The 21,687-nt window shown below is 38.1% G+C and overlaps 4 protein-coding genes and 1 pseudogene across 4 annotated transcripts in view; 1 reads left to right on the forward strand and 4 right to left on the reverse strand.

Moving 5' to 3' along the window:
• Window positions 1–2,992, reverse strand: part of LOC145501063 (uncharacterized) — a 4,194-nt gene extending 1,202 nt beyond the window's left edge. Inside the window, exons 1-4 of the mRNA XM_081480626.1 lie at window positions 2,374–2,992; window positions 1,082–1,152; window positions 606–712; window positions 1–24 (exon numbers count right to left, since the gene is read on the reverse strand). The exon at window positions 1–24 is cut by the window's left edge and continues 86 nt beyond it. Of these exons, the coding sequence (XP_081336752.1) occupies window positions 1–24; window positions 606–712; window positions 1,082–1,152; window positions 2,374–2,655 (484 nt within the window). The 5' untranslated portion in view covers window positions 2,656–2,992. The remainder of the gene's footprint in view (window positions 25–605; window positions 713–1,081; window positions 1,153–2,373) is intronic.
• The window catches only part of LOC145500950 (uncharacterized), a 136,469-nt gene that overhangs the window by 44,142 nt on the left and 70,640 nt on the right, over window positions 1–21,687 (reverse strand). The gene's annotated exons all lie outside the window — the stretch shown is intronic.
• LOC145501138 (uncharacterized) lies at window positions 3,289–7,452 on the forward strand. The gene is made up of 2 exons (XM_081480694.1): window positions 3,289–4,430; window positions 7,300–7,452. Exon 1 carries the CDS (start codon window positions 4,076–4,078, stop codon window positions 4,424–4,426), a length of 351 nt encoding a protein of 116 aa, XP_081336820.1. The 5' UTR covers window positions 3,289–4,075; the 3' UTR covers window positions 4,427–4,430; window positions 7,300–7,452.
• LOC145501058 (uncharacterized) lies at window positions 8,127–9,163 on the reverse strand (annotated as a pseudogene).
• LOC145501447 (uncharacterized) lies at window positions 9,391–12,171 on the reverse strand. The gene is made up of 4 exons (XM_081480924.1): window positions 11,841–12,171; window positions 11,668–11,732; window positions 9,563–10,588; window positions 9,391–9,480 (listed from the first exon to the last, which is right to left on the reverse strand). Exons 1-4 carry the CDS (start codon window positions 12,031–12,033, stop codon window positions 9,391–9,393), a joined length of 1,374 nt encoding a protein of 457 aa, XP_081337050.1. The 5' UTR covers window positions 12,034–12,171.

Below are 21,687 nucleotides of genomic sequence, written 5' to 3' on the forward strand. Positions count from 1 at the left end.
ACAGGTAATATCTTTGCAAAGCAGCTGTTAAAAAAAGAAGTGGTAGCACATGTATGATGCAGACTAAACACTTCAGAAAAGACAATTGTTATTTAAATATATATTTGGCAATAATCGTTTGACATGACTATTTGATGAGAATTGATGGACTGAACCCAGGAATAATTTTGCAGGTTTTCTAGAATTAGCCCTATAGCATGCAAACAAGCATGGCAACCTCCTTATTTATTTATTTATTTATTTATTTATTTATTTATTCATTTATTCATTTTTTGATGTAATGGCTGTGATTAAGAAAAGTTTTCAGAAATCATTTCTAATCAATGGAACCAGCAGGGGTTTCATTAATGTTTTCAACAGGAGGGCAACTGGTTTTTGCAGGCAGGCAAAACTTTATAAACTGAACTTCTTTGTAGAAAAACTTTCCCTAGGTGGTCAAACGAGGTGGGCAAAATCATCCTCACAGCTGGTCAATTTGCCTGGTGCCCTGCCCTTAATTAAACCCCTTCAAAGTTCATGCATGGAACAAGTTTCAGTTTCAACGTTTAAAGCACATGAATACACAATGTACATTTACATAAATTGCCTTGGTAAAAGCAGTGTACCTTCAATAATGGCCCTAGTCCATGGACATCTCTCTGGTCCTCCATATTCAATAAGCACTTGGTTGATAACCCTCTCAAAGATTATTTTGTTGCTCTCTGAACTTACTCTAAAAAGATATAGCATCAACAAAACATTCAGTTTGCTTCATTGTAACACTGCACTTCAGATATTTTAAAACAAGACACATTTTGGACATCATGTATAGTTCTACAGCTGTAGGTGTTATTGCAGATTACTCTGCAAGACAGGGATTCCTTTATCACTCTGCCTGATGGTTGATGTCAGCCACAAGGCAGAAATAAAGACAAGCAATTTTCGTTTTTGCAGCATAGTTGTGGAGGATTACAGACTGTGTTGTTAAGGTTACCCCACATGTATAAATTTTAAACAGGAGGCCACTTTCCCCAATTTGTGTTGTATTAGACAAGACACTTTGCCTTGTAAAATCAGATGTCCATATCATTGAATTACTCACTCTTCATCAAGGTAGAAGCCATGGAAGTCATCTTTTTTGGCCAGAACTTTGTACATTTTCCTGATTGATCTCTGAGAAAGAAACCTTTCAGTTAAAAATAGAGTTTATTGCAGTTGACAGCCTTCTAGGATTGAATTTATTTCCTCTTTTCCACAGAGGCTAGTGCCACTGACTAGCATTTTACAACAGACTCTTTTGAGTTTGTTTATTAATGGTACAATTTATTTGTTCATTTAGGGTGCAGTTTGACAAAGCGACATGTGTTTTAAGCAGTTTCACTGAAAATGACATTGCAAGGATCCTTTACGACATTAGAAAATAATTTTAAGCTTTTGAGTTGAAGGCACATTTTCCTTTATTTTTTCAAAAGTTTTCAAGAGCAACTACTTTTCAGCAACTACCATAATCAGGAAAAAGCAATATGTTTTCTTCAATTACCTTTTGCTTTGTTTTTGTAGGCCTGTTGGCCTTTTGAAAGAATAATGCCCTAAGAATGGCCACTCAGAGTGTACATTTTATTGGCTACAAACACTAGATATAAGCTTTAGGTTTCAATAACAAGAATTATTGGTCAAGAGAAATTTAGTTAATGGTCCTGGAATTTGTCTAATGGATGTAAAAATGTGTAAAAAAGTTACTTTAATAGTAAGTTTCCACCTGTTACTGTCAAAAAGTTACTTTAATAATAACTTTCCACCTGAGGTAAATCAAAAATAACCGAACAACATGACCACCACTTAACAGTCTGAATAATTATGCACACATAATTCATTTGCGCGCCCAATTACGTTATGTTTTTTTAAACGCGAACAACTACGTCAAAAGAAAAAGGAATAGGAAAATTTTTTCAGTGAAGTCATGAAACCGTCTTTCTTTGATTTCATTTTGTAGGCTTAGAAGCGAAAAAGTTCTATATTAACCTCAACCTTGCCCGAGGTAAATCAAAAAACACGTGATCTGAACAATTATGCACGCATAATTTCGTTCGCGCGCCAAATTAACTGTGTCACATACGCATACGTAAAAAAAATGGAAAAGGAAAGTTTTTTCTTTAGTCTTGAGAATTTATATTTTAGATTGTATTTCGTAGGCTGAGAAGCAGAAAAATTCAAAGTTAACCTCACTTGATTTCCGTCTTAATTAAGCTTAAGTCCTTAATTATGATACTCGAGAGCCAAACAATAGAAATCATTCAAACGAATTTGTTCGATCTGTATATGGGTCACTGATTTCATTCTCATGCAAACAAGATCCAACAAAATTTAAATTTCATGCGTAAACTTTTCACTTACTCTACATGCAGCTGGTACCACAATTCGCGTGGTCTGTCTTCGACGATGGAAACGTCTTCGAGTACCATTTCCCGCTTCAGCATTTCCTTGGCTCTCCAGCCGCTGCTCGATCCGTTTGAGGACTTCAGCATGAGTTTTGCTGTTTCTTTCGTGCTCCTCCCTGAGCTTCTTGTTTTCCTCGGCAAGTTTTCTGTTGCTTGTTATCACTTCCTCCAATAATACCAAGCATTCGTCGGACAAGTTAGCTCGAACGTCCGTGAGTACATCAACTCGCTCTACCATGATTCTCGATCTCCTGCTTGTCGACAATGACTAGGTATTGGTTGGCTGATCTCCAATGTAAAGTCGACCCAAATGTCGTAGATATTGAAAGAAGAAAAAAGGACTTGCAAACTCGGAGAAGACAAGAATGTAGCTAACAACCTCGAAGAGTAAAGAACGCTCGCCGAAAAAGCGCGCCAATTTATTTGAACTACCGGTACGGGTGCCTCAATCTAGTGCTTCACGTGATCACTAACCAATGTCAAAGTTCCAGTGTCATTTATTAACCCGAAACTCGAGCCTTCTCTACTACGCTTGATCTTCGGCGGGAAATCAGGTCAAAGAGCGTTGAATTTACTCTCCTCTGTGATAATTTTAAGGTAAGTTCCATTTATTCTTGGATAATACGCCTAATTTGCCGCTTCACATGTCTTCAGAAGCTTTTCAAGCACATGGACAATTTTTTGACTAAAGAAGTAAGCTTGCATAACCTGAGATCGACATGCTCTCATCATTAGTGTATATATTAAATACAGTATAAATCCAAGTGTATGGTTCCTGGTCCGGTTAGAAAGCTAGTGGCTACTCATAATGAAAGCCCAAGTGACATCCATCCAAACCCTGGGGCATTACAGGGGAAATATAGCACCAATTTAAACTACTTTTTCTTCTAGTTGTAGTGACCACCACTGATCAACCAGGTTTGCACACGGGGTGCTTACCATTACTAAGAAAAACTGGTTACGTTGACTTTGAATGATACAGAGAATTTCTGATTTTCTTGTTCCAAACGAAAACACTATATAGTGCACTACCTCCTGAGGTACATGTAGTGCACAATTGCTTGATTTTACAGGTTTTAACTGTCTGATCCCTAATTTTGACTGTTAACCAAAATTTCTGCCGGAATTTTTTGGGTCAATGTTAAGCACCAGTAAGTTTTCCTTCTAACAACTTCTTTTCCTCTTGTGACTCTGATCTGTTTCATTGGTCACACCAGTCACAAATAATGCATTTTACAAAATAACTGAGCTACTATGCGGGCTCTCATTGGTCAATAGGTGTGTTTAGATGAGAGTATGTAAACGGGGTTGTGACATTTTAGATTCGCGCATATTTTTGAGAATTATTTTATACCGGTAAAAGCAATGGAGTACTCAGGTTGGCAGAATTCTCGAAAGTTACCCTCAACTACATCTTGGGTTTGCATAACTGTCGAATTCTCCCTACCCTCCTTGTGTTTAGATGAGACTATGTAAACATGGAAAAAGTTCTCTATTGCTTAAACTTTAAGTGGAAGGAAATAGCTTAAAACCGTAGAGGAATGGTCCTGATCTCTTAATCAAGGAAATTGATGTCCCGTAGTTTGAGAATATACGAAAAATAATGCAGAAAAGGTGAGCCCTATTTTTAGTATATCTGTTTTCATTATTTTAAGAGAATGGGAAAGCACAATAAAAGTGCACGCAAGGAATACTTAAAAAGGAGAAGGAACAGATTAAAAAGGAAAAGAGAAGAAGTAGTCAGTGAAGAAGTTAATAACGATGATGAGATTTCAACAAGCACAGACAATGACAGCTGTCTTGGACAGGATAGCAGTGAAAGTGAAACTGGTAGTGATATTCTGCAAGGTTGTTATCTTGACCCTAATGATCCCGAAGTCCAGAGGCGTTATAGTTATCCTGATCCAAAGCATGATCGTCTTCTAGTGGGATTTTACAGATTTCAGGAAAACAAAAGGAAGCTGCTTAAACTCTTACGAAACCCTTTGGGGGATGAATGGTTTGGATAAAAAGGTAAGATTCAATCATGTGAATTTATGGCATACAAAAAATGTGAAGATCCTTGAAGGTAATATTTAAGCAGTGGTCTTAGTAGTCGTCACATATTGCCAGAGCAGTGTTTCAATGCACTGTCAGCTTGGTTGAATGTTTTAGTTTTTTAGTTTTGTTTCATCTAAGTGTTATTTTCTCTTTTTGTTAAAGGCACATATTGCCATGCCTTTTAAACAATTCTCAGCACATCTAGTGAGACATTAATCATGTAAACAAATTCAATTCATATTGGTTGAATTTGTGTTTTCAAAGTAGGATTCATTGATAATTAGGGTTTCACAAGGTAAGATCTCGATAATGGTAAATTTCATGAGTGACAGCATTTTTTTTAGATAGAAAACAATACTACAGCTGTAGATCTTGATATTTGGTACTATTTGTGAGTGACTGACAGATTGCAGAGCTTAATTGGATGGTACATGTAATAAGTGATCACATTCCTAATTGGCATGCAAATCAAGATTTTTGCAGCTTTCTTGTGTTATAACAATACAATTTATTGATTAAGGGTTTCACAATGTGAGATCTTGATACTTGGTACATTTTGTGAGTGACGGCATTTGCGCCAGATCTTTATGCTAAATTGTATCAAGACGAGTGACCACATTTGAACCAAGGCAATGATCAGTTTTGACCTGTGTTTGTTTTGTTTAATGTTATGGAGTTGGCCATTAATTTTGTATTGTGAGACCTTGATAGCTAGTACATTTTGTGAGTGCGTGATGGCACTTTGACTTGGCCATGCACACTGGAAACCACATTTACACCAAGTGACTTCGGTTCTTAAAACACATTTCATTGTTTTATTCAAAAATAGAACTTATTAATTTAAATTCCACAATGTTTGATCTTGATGGTTAGTACTACATGTATTTGCCACTGACTGAGAGATGGTAAAGCTTAATTGAACTGTAATAGTGACCACATTCCTAATTGGCATGCAAATCAAGAGTTTGGCACCTTTCTTGTGTTATAACAATACAATTTATTGATTAATTAAGGTTTTCACAATGTGAGATCTTGATACTTGGTACATTTTGTGAGTGACGGCATTTGTGCCAGATCTTTATGCTTAATTGTATCAAGACGAGTGACCACATTTGAACCAAGGCAATGATCAGTTTTGACCTGTGTTTGTTTAGTTTAATGTTGTGGGGTTGGCCGTTAATTTCATATTGTCAGACCTTGATAGCTAGTACATTTTGTGAGTGAGGTGAAGGCATTTTGACTTGGCCACGCACACTGGAAACCACATTTACACCAAGTGACTTTGGTTCTTAAAACACATTTCATTGTTTTATTCAAAAATAGAACTTATTAATTTAGATTACACAATGTTTGATCTTGATGGTCAGTACTACATGTATTTGCCAGTGACTGAGAGATGGTAAAGCTTAATTGGTATATGTAATAAGTGATCACATTCCTAACTGGCATGCAAATCAAGATTTTTGCAGCTTTCTTGTGTTATAATAATACAATTTATTGATTAAGGGTTTCACAGTGTGAGATCTTGATACTTGGTACATTTTGTGAGTGATGGCATTTGTGCCAGATCTTTACGCTTAATTGTATCAAGATGAGTGACCACATTTGAACCAAGGCAATGATCAGTTTTGACCTGTGTTTGTTTTGTTTAATGTTGTGGGGTTGGCCATTAATTTTGTATTGTCAGACCTTGATAGCTAGTGCATTTTGTGAGTGAGGTGATGGCATTTTGACTTGGCCATGCACACTGGAGACCACATTCACACCAAGTGACTTTGGTTCTTAAAACACGTTTCATTGTTTTATTCAAAAATAGAACTTATTAATTTAAATTACACAATGTTTGATCTTGATGGTCAGTATTACATGTATTTGCCAGTGACTGAGAGATGGTAAAGCTTAATTGGACTGTAATAGAGTGACCACATTCCTAATTGGCATGCAAATCAAGATTTTTGCAGCTTTCTTGTGTTATAATAATACAATTTATTGATTAAGGGTTTCACATTGTGAGATCTTGATACTTGGTACATTTTGTGAGTGAAGGCATTTGTGCCAGATCTTTACGCTTAGTTGGATCAAGACGAGTGACCACATCCAAACCAACTCAATGATCAGTTTTGACCTGTGTTTGTTTTGTTGAATGATATGGCGTTGGTTAATTTCATATTGTCAGACCTTGATAGCTAGTACATTTTGTGAGTGCGTGATGGCATTTTCACTTGGCCATGCACACCAGAGACCATATTTATGCCAAGTGACTTTGGTTCTTAAAACACATTTCGATGGTTTATTAAAAAATAGAACTGTTGAATTTAGATTACACATGTTTGATCTTGATGGTTAGTACTACATGTATTTGCCACTGACTGAGAGATGGTAAAGCTTAATTGGACTGTAATAGAGTGACCACATTCCTAATTGGCATGCAAATGAAGAGTTTGGCAGCTTTGTTGTGTTGTAAATTACAATACAATTTACTGATTAAGGGTTTCACAATGGGAGATCTTGATACTTGGTACATTTTGTGAGTGACAGCGTTTGTGCCAGATCTTTACGCGTAATTGTGTCAAGACGAGTGACCACATTCAAACCAACGCAATGATCAGTTTTGCTAGCTAGTACATTTGTGAGTGCTTGATGGCATTTTTGACTTGGGCATGCACACTGGAGACCACATTCACACCAAGTGACTTTGGTTCTTAAAACACATCTCCTTAGTGTTTTATTCAAAAATATAACTTATTTAAATACTTAGATTACACAATGTTTGATGGTGATGTTTAGTGCTATTTGCCAGTGGGTGTTACAAAACTATTCATTTTTCTTCCATCTTTTTCAGGCATCTCAAGGAAATTCATTGAGGCTTGGCAACTTCCATTTGAAATAGAAATCTTTTGGGTAAATAAGCAAATTGAAACATTTTGAACCATGTGACTTGCCAATTGACATGTCAATTGTGTACATGTATCCACTAATTAGAGCCAAATCAAAGGATAACCAAAAGCGCAACAAAACAAATGATAATTACCGTTGTGGCTTGCTGATTTTTTTCTTATCTGATCAGCTTTTCCGCATGACTATTTGCAATTTCGAGATGCACGATTGTATATATTTTTTGTTTGTAGTTTTGATTCACACAGTTCATGTAACAGGGTTCACTTAAGTTCTGAATTTACTGCTTATATACAGGCTGTAGCATTATCTTTATGGGCCATGACTGATTGCATATAAAGATATTTACAATATGAAGAAGGCCACTGTAATTACAAAGTTGTAGAAATTCTGTTTTGGATTGACAATCGAACAAGAGACTTTTTTTATTTCTATCGTGATCACGCGTGCAAACAATAATTAATGCTCAACTTAATTAAAGGCGATCATATACTTTTTCACTAGATTGCAGTTCATTAAACTGATTTCTATAAATGAACATTTCTGATGATGGGAGACACAGCAATTTTCTTTTCCCCCCCTTGTTCAAATTTGGCAGTAGCAAATCTGGAAAAGATTCTTTGAACAGGCATAAATGAACATGGTCCTCCTGGCTGGAACTTGTTTTTGAAAACTTTGACAGGATTCCCATAACTATTTGTGTCCTCGTCGGGTATATACCATCTCATGCAAGCGAAGTAGTGTGTGAGATGATCATTTCCCAGCTTAATTGAATGGCGAAAGTAATACTGTGCAATGCCAGCAGACACACAGAATGTTTCTTTCAGGACTTGACCATTATTTGCGGGCCAGGATGCTAAAATTTGGCCTGAACGTATCCCTCTTGGTTGCAATTTAGACCCGAAGGTGGTAGACCAAATCTTTATAGAGCCGTACTTGTGTATGCTTTCCCCGAGATCACTTGGTACAATATCTATGTTTGCGTACATGACTTGGTAAACTGATTTTAGCACAGTCAAATCATCCGCGTCCAAGTGAACTAGTTTATAGCATGAAGGTGTGGTTACACCTGAATAATTTCTCCAGTTTATGCCATCTAGTGACGCAGTTGACGCAATGTTATTAAACTCGTGACCTGTGGACCAGTCTGATGGGGACATTTCTTCACCCTCGTTGCTTCCCAAACTTGTTGGTAAACACAAATGCAGAAACTCATCTTGATACATTGTGGGTAGCGTCATATCTTTCAAATACCTTGACATTAGAAATTGCCTCATGAGTTGTAGTTCCACAGATCTTTTGTTTGTCTGTGTGCTGCCCAAAATACCATTGAAGCGTTCGAAACTAAAGCACCAAAAACTCGTAACCGGTCCATGGTCAAGTATAACCTCTTTCAAATGGTTATGCAGATGCATATTTGGTGTAACGACATGCTTGCCGTACAAATTTTCGACTGACTTGCAGAACTTCAGGATCAAACCGTCGGCAATGTTCAGGTCGGTTTTGGAAATAGCCGACTGGCAGAAGTATTTACAAGCTAAAACAAACGTTTGCCAGCATCTGAAATGATCCTCCGGTAAGATACCTTTAAGGTAATAAATAGAGTATATTAGTGTCCAATTTTTCCATTGTTCAGCCGTATATGAACCCGAATTACTGGTTATTCGGGTTGGGAGCCTACCGATGTCACCAGGTACTTCTAATGATTTGATTCTGTCCTCGATGTCTCTCAGTTGACTCGGGGAAAATAATTTCATGTCGTTCCATAGTTGGAACATCTTTTTCGCTGTCCCAAGAAAAAGATTGTGCATCGGATCAACGGTACAAAATCTTATAACGTCGAAGTAGTCAAGATCAAGTAGGATGCTATAGTGCGTGATACCGCTTTTTTGAGCCAGCAAATTTCGCTGGGCTTTTGTTTTGCACTTAGCAATTTTGACAGCTTGTCGACGATGGTCTTCATTAGTACGAGACCTCCACAGATTTCGATCAAATCCGGAATAATCCCTTTTTTCCCCAAAGCCACCAGGAAATTGTTTTAAACAACGCGAGCATCCAAATACTGCTGAGTGACTCTTAAATCCACAGATCTTTCGAGTTGCCGGAACGTCAGAGGAAACACACATAACTGCAGCACGGAACATTAAAGCAAATCTGCTTAGAGAAGACTTCAAACGAACGCCCTTCCACAAGGCCTTAAGTTCATCCACCGCTGGCTCCAAGAACTCGTTCAGATCTTTAGGTTCACGATCAAGTGAAGGAACAACGCCAATGACAATTATGTTTTCCCATTTAAAACGTTCAGCTCTAGGTAAATTTAAAGTTGCCAAATAAAATACCCCAACTGAGTAATCTTTCCGACGTGTCATTGGTTGAAAGAAGTCAAAGTTTAACATAAAGCCATAATTCCGGGGCTTCTTCAGGAAATCTGCTCCACCAACGGTTTGAAACTCCTTCCATAAATTCCCGTCATATACATCGGCAAGTATTTGTTCCCCTACCTCTCTTTTCCTCCATAACTCGCAATTCGAGGCGAAGTTTTGCCACTGGACAAATTTTTCGAGCTCTTCGATAATGCTATTGGTGCAATAATATTTGATTGGGTAAAAACACGATTTACCGTTTTGAAGAGTAACTCGCGTGACAATAGTAGCATTACAATTCACTTTCCTCCCTCTGGAAAAATAAGTGTTGCTACACGTTTTGGCAACTTGTCGATTGTTCACCATCGTAAGGCAGGAATCGTATTTATACAGCTTCGTACACTTGGGGCAAACCACAAACTTGTTAAAGTTATCTCTATCAAAATTCAGGAATTGTCTGACGAGGTAGAGTGATCCAGGGAAGCTCAATATTATCTTCTCAAAAACTTCATTTGAGATTTCTATGCCCAGAACCTTGAGCCATGAGACGAGGAACCGGAGCAACCAAGCCATTCCATTATCACTCAGATGGCAAGTCGCTTGCCAGATAAGCAGAAAATAAACAAACCAAAATATCAGTGAATTCACTTTCTGTAATGGTGTCTGCCGGCGCTGAAACTCGGGAAGCGGCGGGGCACTTTCTATGTCTCTGGACAACATCTCGGGTAGTACCCCGTTCCAGATTTCTTCGGACTCGCAATCGGAACTTGACTTCTCGTCACTTTGGTGATCATCACTGTTGCTGCTACCCGGGTCTTCAATTTCATGGTCATTTGAAGGGGAAGCTGTATCATTTTGGTTGTCGTCTTCGGACTGAAACGAGTACAGAATGACGAAAACAGTGATCAAACCGCGGCTCCTGATCAGTAACTCCGAATTTATATATTTAAAACAATTAAATGGAAGTGATTGTTAATTACTGACTTAACTGGAAGGGGGTTCAAATCAAGTTTTAAGGTCATTTTGGCTACTACAGACATCTACGCCATCGGTCCCCGGAAAGATTCATTTAGCCCCGGCGGAGGGGAGGTTAGGGGGGGGGGGTGGGACTTGCATATGAAAGGGGTGGGATGCTCGTCACCTCGCTTAGGGGTGTAAATTTCGGGTTTTGGTCTCACTTAGGGTGTTCAAGGCAAAACGCCATCATTTGTAGCCTATATGTAGCCGTGAAGGTCTCGTTTAGGGTTTCCATCGAGGGAAGAAATATAAAAATATATATTTAACATGTTTTAAATATGGTCTCTTTTAGGGGTCAAAAAAATCCTGAGCCACGCCATGATTGGTCTCCTTGAGGAGTTTAATTCAAAATTTCCGACGAGCATCCTCACCCTTTCATGTGCGAAGTCCCCCCCCCCCCCCCCCGGCATTAAGGTTCCATCCGAACGTTTCTGAGATCTTCTCGTTACTTCTCTGCCCTCCTCAGTGATTTATGAGTCAAACAACTTTGTATTCTAGATAGTTCATTCTGAATTGATTCAAAACGAACGCCCCCATAGTCTTCATGCTGCAAAGACAAATTTTACTAAGCAATGTGGAACTGGGAGGTGGATGATGTCGCTCGCTTTATTCAATTCGTTGCCGGGGAAACAAACAATAAAATACAATAAAAGCCTTGCCCGGGCCGGATGTTTTCTGCCTACCACGCATATTTCAGGACGGTGGATACTAAATACAAAGACAAAGACCACAAAGGTCTTTTCCCCGAATCAAGATCAGTCAAGACTGAGTGGAAAAAGGGATCTCATACATGCTGATATTTTAGCGTTTTGCGTTTTAGTACTAAAATCAAGTTTTTAACCTTGGCTTGGTGGCAGTGGGAAAAATGTTTCGTGTATTTTAGTCGTGTGCTTGATGGCGTGCCACGTGCACATTTCAAACAGTACATTAATTACCTGCACAGAGTTTGGTCCTTCCTGAGTGGAATTTCCAGGCACTGATTGCTCATCAAGGTTTCTTTCTGTAGGTTTCAAAAGGAGGCATTTTTTTGGAGAGTTAACACACTCGCTAAAACGCGAAGATGCTTCAAACATGTCCAGGAGATCTAAACGAATCTAAAATTACTAACCTTCATCGTCTGAAGAGCTTGATGTTCCAGAATCTAAATCGCAAGACTCTACTGTAGATTGCCTGGTGCTATCGGATAAAACTGAGTACCTTTTCCTTTCGTGTCTTTCGTAGGTCGAACGCGATACGACATTATCACAATGAGCGCAATAAACGTAACCTTTAGCTTCATCGAGCGCGAACGCCGGGTCCATAATTCTCTATCGGAAGTCACGAGCTGTGAAGTTTAGTGGGACAATATCTGCTTTGTTTAAGGTTTACTAAAAGTTAATTAAAGATTGATTAAAGTTCAACTATGTTTACCAACTTTCATGTTCTAATTTAAGATGTCAAAAGAGATTATACGGATTTTAGTTTACTTGAACTCTTCCTTAAAGGTACAAAACCTTAAGGTCCGTTTTGGAAATAAAAAAAAGATTGCTTAATGGTAACCTAAATGTTTTAGTTTTTAAAGTTTAACTTAAGGTTAATTAAAGACCGATTAAAGTTTCATTGAACCTTTATGAAGTTTATTGTCACATTAAAGACAACGAAAGATTAAGAACAGCTTTCAGGTTCCTTTAATTATTTCTTAAAGTCACCAAAATTTGTGTTTTTGTCCTGTGCAGGAAATTGCACTTAATGAAGCAGCTCACTGTGTTTAATTTTTAGAGGGGCTGCTTCAGTGTTTCACAGAATATTTGCCAAATTAAGGAAGTATAAAGAAAAACTGGTAGCTTCCCTTCCATCTTTTGTATGTTAATTTCCAAATTGTGTATTTCCATAGCAACCCTAATATGGAAATATTCTTTTTCTGTGATGCTATGACATTAAGACTAACTTTCATATATTTTACAAATGTATTATATTTTTGAAGAAGAGATACGTATTGAAAAAATGTAGGGGATAAAAAATGCGATGTTATTGTTGTTCCACTTCATTTTCCGTCTATCCATTCCTATTACAAACTTTATTTCCCATCATACCTTTCGGTATCATGTTCTCTCAGAGTACGCTTAGTACTTGCAGTTTGTCTCATTGTGGGAACATGGTAGTTATTATTTCGTCCTTCAAGGTAATTTTTCCCAAAAAACTGTTTTTATTCTCTTTTTATTCTTTGATAGTTTACCCTATTGGATCGCATCTCAAAACTGAGTTTCAAAAAGGAAGGTGAAGTCATAAAAGAAGTATAAAAAACACATCTGGCGTGCGAAGAAAACCACGGTACTTGTTTCTAATAAAAAGATACAAAAGCATATGATATAGAATCCGACACAACTAGTTTAATTTTAAATTGATAATACTGAGGGACAATTTCAGTCATTAACAAAGGACTGTTTGAAGAAAAGTGTAAATCTTAACGGAAGGGCTCTCTTTACACACACCAAAGGAGGAACTGTTGGAGTTACTGGGATGGAGGGAACACGAGATGGGTCAGGGAACTCGCAGCTCGTATGATGGCAGCAGTAACACCTTTTTTCAAAGTTATGAGTAGGACTTCAGCAGGCTCAAGCTTCCATAAAGAACTGGCGTCACAAAGAATTGAAAGAGTTGAAAATGACGTGAATAATATCATTCAGTGCGTTGACACGAAATTGGTAAATCCATTCGATATCGGTCAGTACGAAGGGGAAAAAAGACCACTGATCAGTATCGCCATTGAGACAGTTGCACCATCTGAACTTTCGGAATTTTTACTCACTGCTAAGGAGCAAGGCGAAAAGGTAATGGGAGAGTTTGTCCAAGCCAGGCTAATATCTGACAAGGAGAATTTCTGGGATCCTTTGAAGAAAATCAACATCAAAACCTTTCAAAGTCTGAACAAACCTGTTGAGCCAAGTAAGGTCTGAAGACAATCAACCTCGACAGTCAGGTGTATAGTAGACTTCTTGTTGTGTCCAAAGACGGTGATATTGATCTAGAAGAAGTGCAGTCGTATGAACTTGCATCTGTTCCCCTTGCATTAGCCAACATGGATGGGTCTCTGAGGAAACCAACCAAGAGTACTACTGGAAATGGACAGTCTTGCCAGAAGCACACTTCCTGCTTATAGTCTTCATTAAACAGCATACATAGTTAGTGACCTTCTGGCAGTAATTCAGATGTTGTCAAAAGGAAAGATGAGTTTGGAGAGCTATCTGAAACAATTGCAACAACTATTATTACGATACGATAAGATAGTACGATACAATACTTTATTTAACGTAGGGTTAACACTTATAATAATAATAATAATAATAATAATAACAACAACAACAACAACAATAATAATAATAATAATAATAATAATAATAATAATAATGCCTTTATTATCGTGTCAATTACATCTAGCAGTGGAGAATCCCCACTGATAATAGGGGACACCTAACTAGAACCATCTAAAAATAATATACAGAAAAGTCATATAAGAGAAATTAAAATTATGAGTGACAAAGATGGCAGCTACTACATCTATCCATCTTAGCTAATCGGCTAGTTTACAGGTAATCCACGGCCCTAGTATATTTTAAAAATTAAAACTAAAATGTTCAATAATTGATCGTATAAAACTGTAAACGAAGAGAACTAAAAATCTACAGAATCAAATCACAATAAATTCCGATATCAGTCAAACTTAAGCGATCGAATTTTGTTGTTTACTTTATTAGTGCCTACTTTAGTTTTAATATCACTTTTTTGTTAGCTCGTTCCATTTCTTTGCGGCGAAATATCTCCACGATTCGAGACCATATTTAGTTTGTTAATTTTCGGCAAAGAAAGGATATAGTCATGTTGAAGATTATCCTTGGATGAGCGTAAGATAATAAGATCTCTTATTGCGGATGGAGCTTTGTCCCATATACAATTGTTTATTGTCAATAGCATGGCGGCCAGTACTGGATTCTTCGAGTTTCCATGGATGCTCAGAGTCTGATTCTTTGCAAGAGATCTTGATAAGATGCACTTTTATTTTTGAAGACGTACCTTAAAGCCCTTTCGTTTACTTTCTCGATTTTAGCGGAGTTTCTTTTTCCGCAGTGGTGCCAGACTTGGTTACAATAGTTAAAATATGGTAGCATAAATGCGCGGTATAGTGATTTCTTGGTTTTAGTCGGTAAAATATTCTTCAGTTTGCAACTATTATTGCTAAATTCTAGTTCGCCAGTCAAGTCCATTTTGTCCCAGACCGATATAATGTAGAAGACTCGATTAAGTCGGGAGAATCTCAGTGGACGGCCATAGATTCAGAGCAGAGAAACGAAGTTACCTGCCAGTCTCAAGCGTTATTTGTCCAGTGGAAAAACCAAATCTAATTTGTTGACGTTTCTACTTTCTGATTGCGTTTGGTGTGAGAACCTTCCCGGACAACTCAAGGATTGTCAAACACTCATTCTAGCATCACAAGATGGTCAGCAGTGAAAGTGACCAAGACTTTAAACAGAGAAGATATAATTCCTCTCTATTCCGACCACGAGGAAGCAGACAGTAGGATGTTGGTGCATTGCGAATGTATTGCAAACCAGTCATCAGACATCAACAATTCTTCCAAGAGGATCATCGTTTTTTCTCCAGACACAGATGTAGCAGTTTTATGTTGGTATCACCTCAGCCAACTGTCCATTCAAGAGCATTGGTTGCACACAGGTACTGGAGGAAAAAGAGGGTTCATTCCCCAGCACGAGGCTGTGGGTCCAGATGTGTGCAATCTAATTTTACCGGCCATGCATGCTTTGACAGCATGCAATTCCACGAGTAACCTAAACGGCATAGGCAGAAAGGGAGGGCTCACTACACTGAAGAAACATAAAGATGACGCTGTTGGACTGAAGAATCTGGGTACAGACTGCACAGTCATGAGCGATGAAACGTTGACTGTTTGTGTCAAATTTATCGGTCTTTATCGGTCTTTATCGGTCTTCTCAGGTACAAGCTTTTTACCAACAAACACCTGGAAAGCAGCAAACTTCCGCCTACTGAAGATAGTGCATTGTATATGTCAAAAGGGCCAACTATCAATGCTTCATTTGGAAACATGCCCGAGACAGGAGGCTTTCACTAACAGTAAAAGAAAGAAATGAGTGGACTAAGGATGAGTGGGGACATCTTGTTCCTAAATTGATGGAGAAAGATCCAGCTCCAGAGAAGCTCTTGGAACTGATTGTGTGCAGGAGTAAGAAGGAATGTAATCCAAGATGTTCTTGCCGGAGAGTTGGACTCTCCTGCACGGCTGATTGCACTTGTGAAAATAAATGCAGTAACCTCCGAGAAAATGACAAAGACGAGTAACTTTAATCCTTTGTATTATTTGAATTGTGATGTCATTCATGTGTGCAATAACGACATGATTGAAAAGCGCTAATTGCTTAAGTAAACAATTTTGAATGCTCTACTTGCCATATAAATTTGATTACTATTATGTAAATACTTTTGAGGATACGTGGGTAGGGGCACAATGAGCGACCCCTCACGTTCACGAACGAGAAAAGCACAGCTTAAATGGGTGCAGTGACCATATCTAGCAGGGTAAACTGAGATAGACGTACATGTAGATAACTTATAAGCCCGTTTTTAAATTTAGAGACGGGACTTCCCAATGCTACAGGCAATTTAAGCTTCAATAACTAGATTTTTATTTTATTTTGGATGTAAAATGCCTCGTATCTTCCGTCTAAATTGTGATATTTTTCTCAATAGTTTTTAATTGATAAGTGAAAGGAACTTTATACAAAAATGAGAACAAATGTAAAATACCCCCTCCAAAAAAGACGTTTAAGATTGCGTGTACAGATAAAATGTACTCCGCCATATTGACTTTCTCTGTTTTTGTCAATTTTATGACTTCATAATCTGATCAAGTGACTTATTATAACCATCGTCATATTATCCATGGCATGAACTCTATCCTGTGAAAATTTTGTATTATTGGACAAAATCTGTTGATGGCTATAGGTCATAAACTATTTCACCCCTCGTCCCAGATTGTTGTAAAAATCACTTTAAAAAACACATAGATACTCAGGAGGGGTGTACTTTCTGGTGCTGTAAATTACCATGGCCCACTTGGCCAGCTCCACTGCCACCACATTATTTTTCCCTAAGGTCTAAAGAACATTGCTGGGTGAGTCAAAGTTTGCCAGCTTGTCGAGTAAACGAAATCATTTTTTAACCCCCTTTCCTAGCGTGGGCACCCGGACTATGTGTTCGGTGCGATGATGCGTTTGTCGTTATTTTCTTTAAAACAGTGTTTATTATATGGCTAGCTCCGTGAACAACAACTTTACAACAACTTTTATTATTATGACTCGCATATTTACAATTTTTACAGAAATAGATATACAGATTAAGTTAAAAATGCTTGATAATAGTAACAGCGCGAACCCGCAGGTAGCCTGGGCTAATCTAGGCGGGCCACATCTATATTTATATTAAAACAAAAAAATAAATAAATAAATAAAAAAAGAAATAAGAAAATAAAAAATAAATGAATAAATAAATAAATAAAAATAAGATTGTTATGCAACTACTTATAGAAGGATTTACAAAACCGTTTAATACAATTACATTTACATATTTTTATTGACACTAGGAGCTACGATTTACTAGAGATAAACTAAACTATGGGTTAAAATTAATCAGGAACTAAATTTAAGAACTTGAGTCAGGGTGTCGACTTCAACATAGTCATCCCTATCTGAAAGAGTCTCAAATAAAAATCTACGAATTGTTTTCTTAAAGATTGGTTTAGATAAATCTCTCCAGTCTGGAGAAATTTGATTCCATATTATCGCTCCAGTTCTCGAAAAAGAGCGTTTGAAAATTTCCGACTTAACTTCTTTCCGAAGATAATTCCCTTTTGCGGCATGCCTTGTGTTGTACCCATGAATTTCATTTGACTAGTGAAAAGAGCTCTGATAGGCGAAGGGGCTAGTTTTTTCCAAATATCACGAGCGGGCAAGATGAATCAAATCCTGCGCTGTGATTGGCTACCCGAGCGGGCAAGATGGGACTATCTTGCCCGCTCGGGTTTACCCGCCGTATCCCGCAAGAGAAATTTCCCCGAAGGCCATATAATAAATCCTTTATTGACCAAGCTTTTTCGGTCAAGATGGCTGGATATTGGCCTCGCTCTTTTTTTTGCGAGTTTATGGACCTCGACTCCCTCTCGGTCCATAAACACGCGAAAAAAAAAAGAACTTGGCTAATATCCAGCCATCTTGACTTCACACTTGGTCAATAACCCACACATAATAAAACAATTACTATATTCGGTTTTTGTGATAACCGAAATAATCAAAGTCTCGGTTAGTGATATCAGCCTCAGCCTTACGCTTCGGCTGATAACACTTACCTGGACCTTGATTATTCCGGATATCACAAAAACCTGAACCAATAATTGTTTAAAATTAAGAAGGAATTAAGAAGTTCGAGTGACGATTATTTACATCGTATTATAAACTTATAAGTGACTTTTTTAAAGATATATTTTCATCATTTCTAACAACACCAAAGAACCACCAAATGACGAAAACAAACTTGATGTTGATATGAAATACTTAAATGTACTGATGAAACAAATGAAATTGATGATGAAATTTTACCTGTGTTTACACATTTTTCTGAATTTTGAATTTCTGAATTTTCTCGAGTTCCCGTAGAAAATTGTTTCTCGTGTTATCAGTGGCGGATCCAGACCTTGAGCTAAGGGGGAGGGGGGGCGGGTGGAGGCGGTTTCGTTTTGCTTGCCCTCTGTCTCCTGTAATTTCTTCTTTTTTGCCAAAAATAAGGGGGGGGGGGTACAAAGTTTTTGTCCACTAAAACTGAAATTGCTCGAATTCCAATCAGTTTCTCGGCGCGACTAGCGCAGCAGAAATGCATCATGAGACTTTCTTGATCGTTTTCATATCAAAAAACAGTTTCAACGTTATATTTTATGAGTAATTGACATCGGCATATTTTCCTGCGTTTTCCTTCATTAGGGTTGAATTCGAACGTATCTTTGATAAATGACAATCGATAAAGCTGCCGGGAAAATGAAATGACTCTCGATGACTTTTCAATCCCTTATAAGAGATCTTCTCGAATCTGCCGCTGTAAAGAAATTCCACCTTATCCCTTCATTTAGGTTGCTTGTTCGATGCTTATTGTCGCGAAAGACATCATCGATAAATGGAAGGCGCATTCTTCCATCTTCCCCAACTAATCCATCTCACTTTTTTAGGTGACTTCAACCGGGCAGTTACCATGGTGATTGGCACTAAGGGCACTAAGTTGCAAGGCAAGGCCCCTGAAATTGACTGCGGCTCATCAGAGTATATTCCATTCTAGAGAAGAGTTTCGCGGCAGCTAGAAAATTCAACAACTTCCCCGTGATTTTAAGAATGAGCTCACTGTCGATATCAACAATCATCGTGCAGTCTTGGTATAAGTCTGCATACGAACCAAGTGGCCCATTAGACCGGAACTTATCCCGGTTTCAGTAGCATGAAGCGACTAGGGATATTTCTATCCCCTCCCCCGAATGGTATGCTAGTCCGTCGCTGGGTTACCCCCAGCATTAAATTCGCCAGTACATTTTTCCACAAAGAGTGGAGAGAGGCACTGTGAGAGTAAAGTGAGATCGATATAATTACGAGTCCGTGTTTTTTTTTTTCACTTATGTTCCCTAAAGTCTTCCTTTCCATCTAAAAAAAGCGATCTGAAATATAAACATGAACCAACAAAGATCTAATGTAAATTGACTCTTTTTTTCCGTTGCGAAGTTTACTTACTTACTTATTGACCCTTAAGCCTGCTGGCATGCAGGTGCCGAGGACGCGGAGTTTGATGACTACTTTTTTATTACGCTGTCAGTCAGCTATTTCTACAAAATATACTGAGGTCTTAAGTCAAAGCTCATGTGTTGTGTGTTTGTACAATCCACAGATGCAAGTAAGTAGAAACTAATTTATTTAGAAAATTTTTAAATAGAAAATTTCAAGTTATTCAGCGAGGAATGGGACAAAGTTTGTAGAAAGGAATTAATATCAAGCCAGAATAGTACTTTGTATCTAGATCAGAGTCTCTTGTTTGAATTCTCTACAGTTATTACCCATACCTAAAATACATTTCAGAGGGTCGTTACATTCCGAGAGTCACTACCTGTGGGATTTGCTAGGAATTGTCAAATTTTATTGCTAATTCCAGAGGATCGGTATTTCTAGAGTTGCACAACCATAAACATTAGCACAAGAGGCTTAATATGCGCTAGTTGGGACGGCTGCGACATAAGCATCAGTGCTCGTCTTGTGCTAAGGTTTATGCTTATGCTGCTGTTATCGCTGATTGGCTGAAAGTCTTTCGCTTATGCTTATGCCAACCATGTCCCCACTGGACCTAGCAGCGACATAAGCATTAGCATAAGCAAGAGAAAATGAACTTATGCTTAAAATTATGCTTATATCCCGCCGTCCCCACTACACACTTTTTTTTTTGAAGAATATTGTTTTTTCTGGCCCAGGGTGAATATTCTCATCTTTCAACCGAGTTCAGGCTGAAAATATTATTGTGAACAATTTCAGATTATAGCTTATGACATTTCCGTTGTCTGGATGGTGTTGAAGTAATTTTGGAGCCAGCCTGCAAACATTGATTGCAGAAATGTTTGTAGCATCTAACATACGCTCAGTGCTGTTTTTATTGCTTTTCAGCTAGTCTTGCCGTTTATAACGTTTAGAGAAAGGAAGAATTTTATACGGTTTATGTTAATTAAAAACATATAATTGTATGTGTATTTACAAATTTTCAATGCACAAAATTATAGACTCAATTGTATTATGGGACGTGTTCTCGCCAATTCCTCAGGAGCGACTGAACGATTCTGTCGGATAGGACATGTTACGTTAGTATTTCGTATATTTGTCACCTTTTTAAATCATTTAGTGTACAGTTCTGGAATTTCACTAAGAATTCTTTCAGAAAATGGACCGGAAGTGATATCGATCAAAGATCTGCTGCAATTTACTTTCCACTTGAACTTGAACGTGAAAAACTGTTTTGCGGTATTTGAACAAAAGACTAAAATATTTAAAAACAATCACCTGTTTGTCATGCCCGACTCACTTCTAAAGGTAAATTAGCCTAACTGTTGCCGAAATAGACCAATTTCGATACCGTAGAATTCCGATAGTAACGCCCCCGCCCCCCGAAAATTACGGCTCCCCGAAAGAAACGTTAATTTTTAACTTGGAAATATTTGTTATTTTTCAAGTTGTAGTGGTGGAACGATTTCACTCCATCACTCCTTCACTCCTTCCCTGCTTCTTTTCCCGTTAAACATTTGCAAACCTGGGGGGAAACTCCCGTATGAAAAGGCAAGGGATGCTCGTCGGAAGATTTGAATTTAACTCCTAAGGGAGTCTAATATGGACGTTCCTTGAGCTTCATTAGACCCCTAAAAGATACCACTTAAAACGGGGTAGGTTCGATCACTAGCCACTGTTCAAGAAAGGATCCCGCGCGCACTTGTAGACCCGACTCGCGTACTCGAGAGATCAGCGGTAATCAAGCCTGAAAACAGTAATTAAATGAGAGCGTTTCTTTTGTTATTATTTCCTCGAGTGCACCCTAAAGGATACTTTGATAGCTAAAAATGGTGACGTCGTCATCAACACCCTAAATCAGACCAGAATCCTTGATTTGTACCCGAGACGGCGAGCATCCCCGACCTTTTCATATAGGAGAGTTCCCCCAGCTGTCGAACATCAGCCGTCTAAGGCCGTTTTACAGTCGCCTGCAGCATGTCAAGTTAGTTATTTTCGGGAGGTAGAAAGTATAACGATTTTTTCGTTGTAAGGAAAACACTTATGGTTCTTGCTTAGCGATTCGATTCAGGGAAAGTCTTCGTGGTTTTT

This window comes from Orbicella franksi, chromosome 10, assembly GCF_964199315.1.
Source record: "Orbicella franksi chromosome 10, jaOrbFran1.1, whole genome shotgun sequence".
In the NCBI taxonomy this organism is placed as follows: domain Eukaryota; kingdom Metazoa; phylum Cnidaria; class Anthozoa; order Scleractinia; family Merulinidae; genus Orbicella; species Orbicella franksi.

Coding starts and splice junctions, on each gene's coding strand:
- LOC145501447 (XM_081480924.1), bottom strand. CDS start 12,033: ATGGACCCGGCGTTCGCGCTCGATGAAGCTAAAGGTTACGTTTATTGC. Junction 10,589..11,667: donor AAGGACCAAACTCTGTGCAG/GTAATTAATGTA, acceptor TACTCGTTTCAG/TCCGAAGACGACAACCAAAA. Junction 9,481..9,562: donor ACGAGTTCTTGGAGCCAGCG/GTGGATGAACTT, acceptor TCCGTGCTGCAG/TTATGTGTGTTTCCTCTGAC.
- LOC145501138 (XM_081480694.1), top strand. CDS start 4,076: ATGGGAAAGCACAATAAAAGTGCACGCAAGGAATACTTAAAAAGGAGA.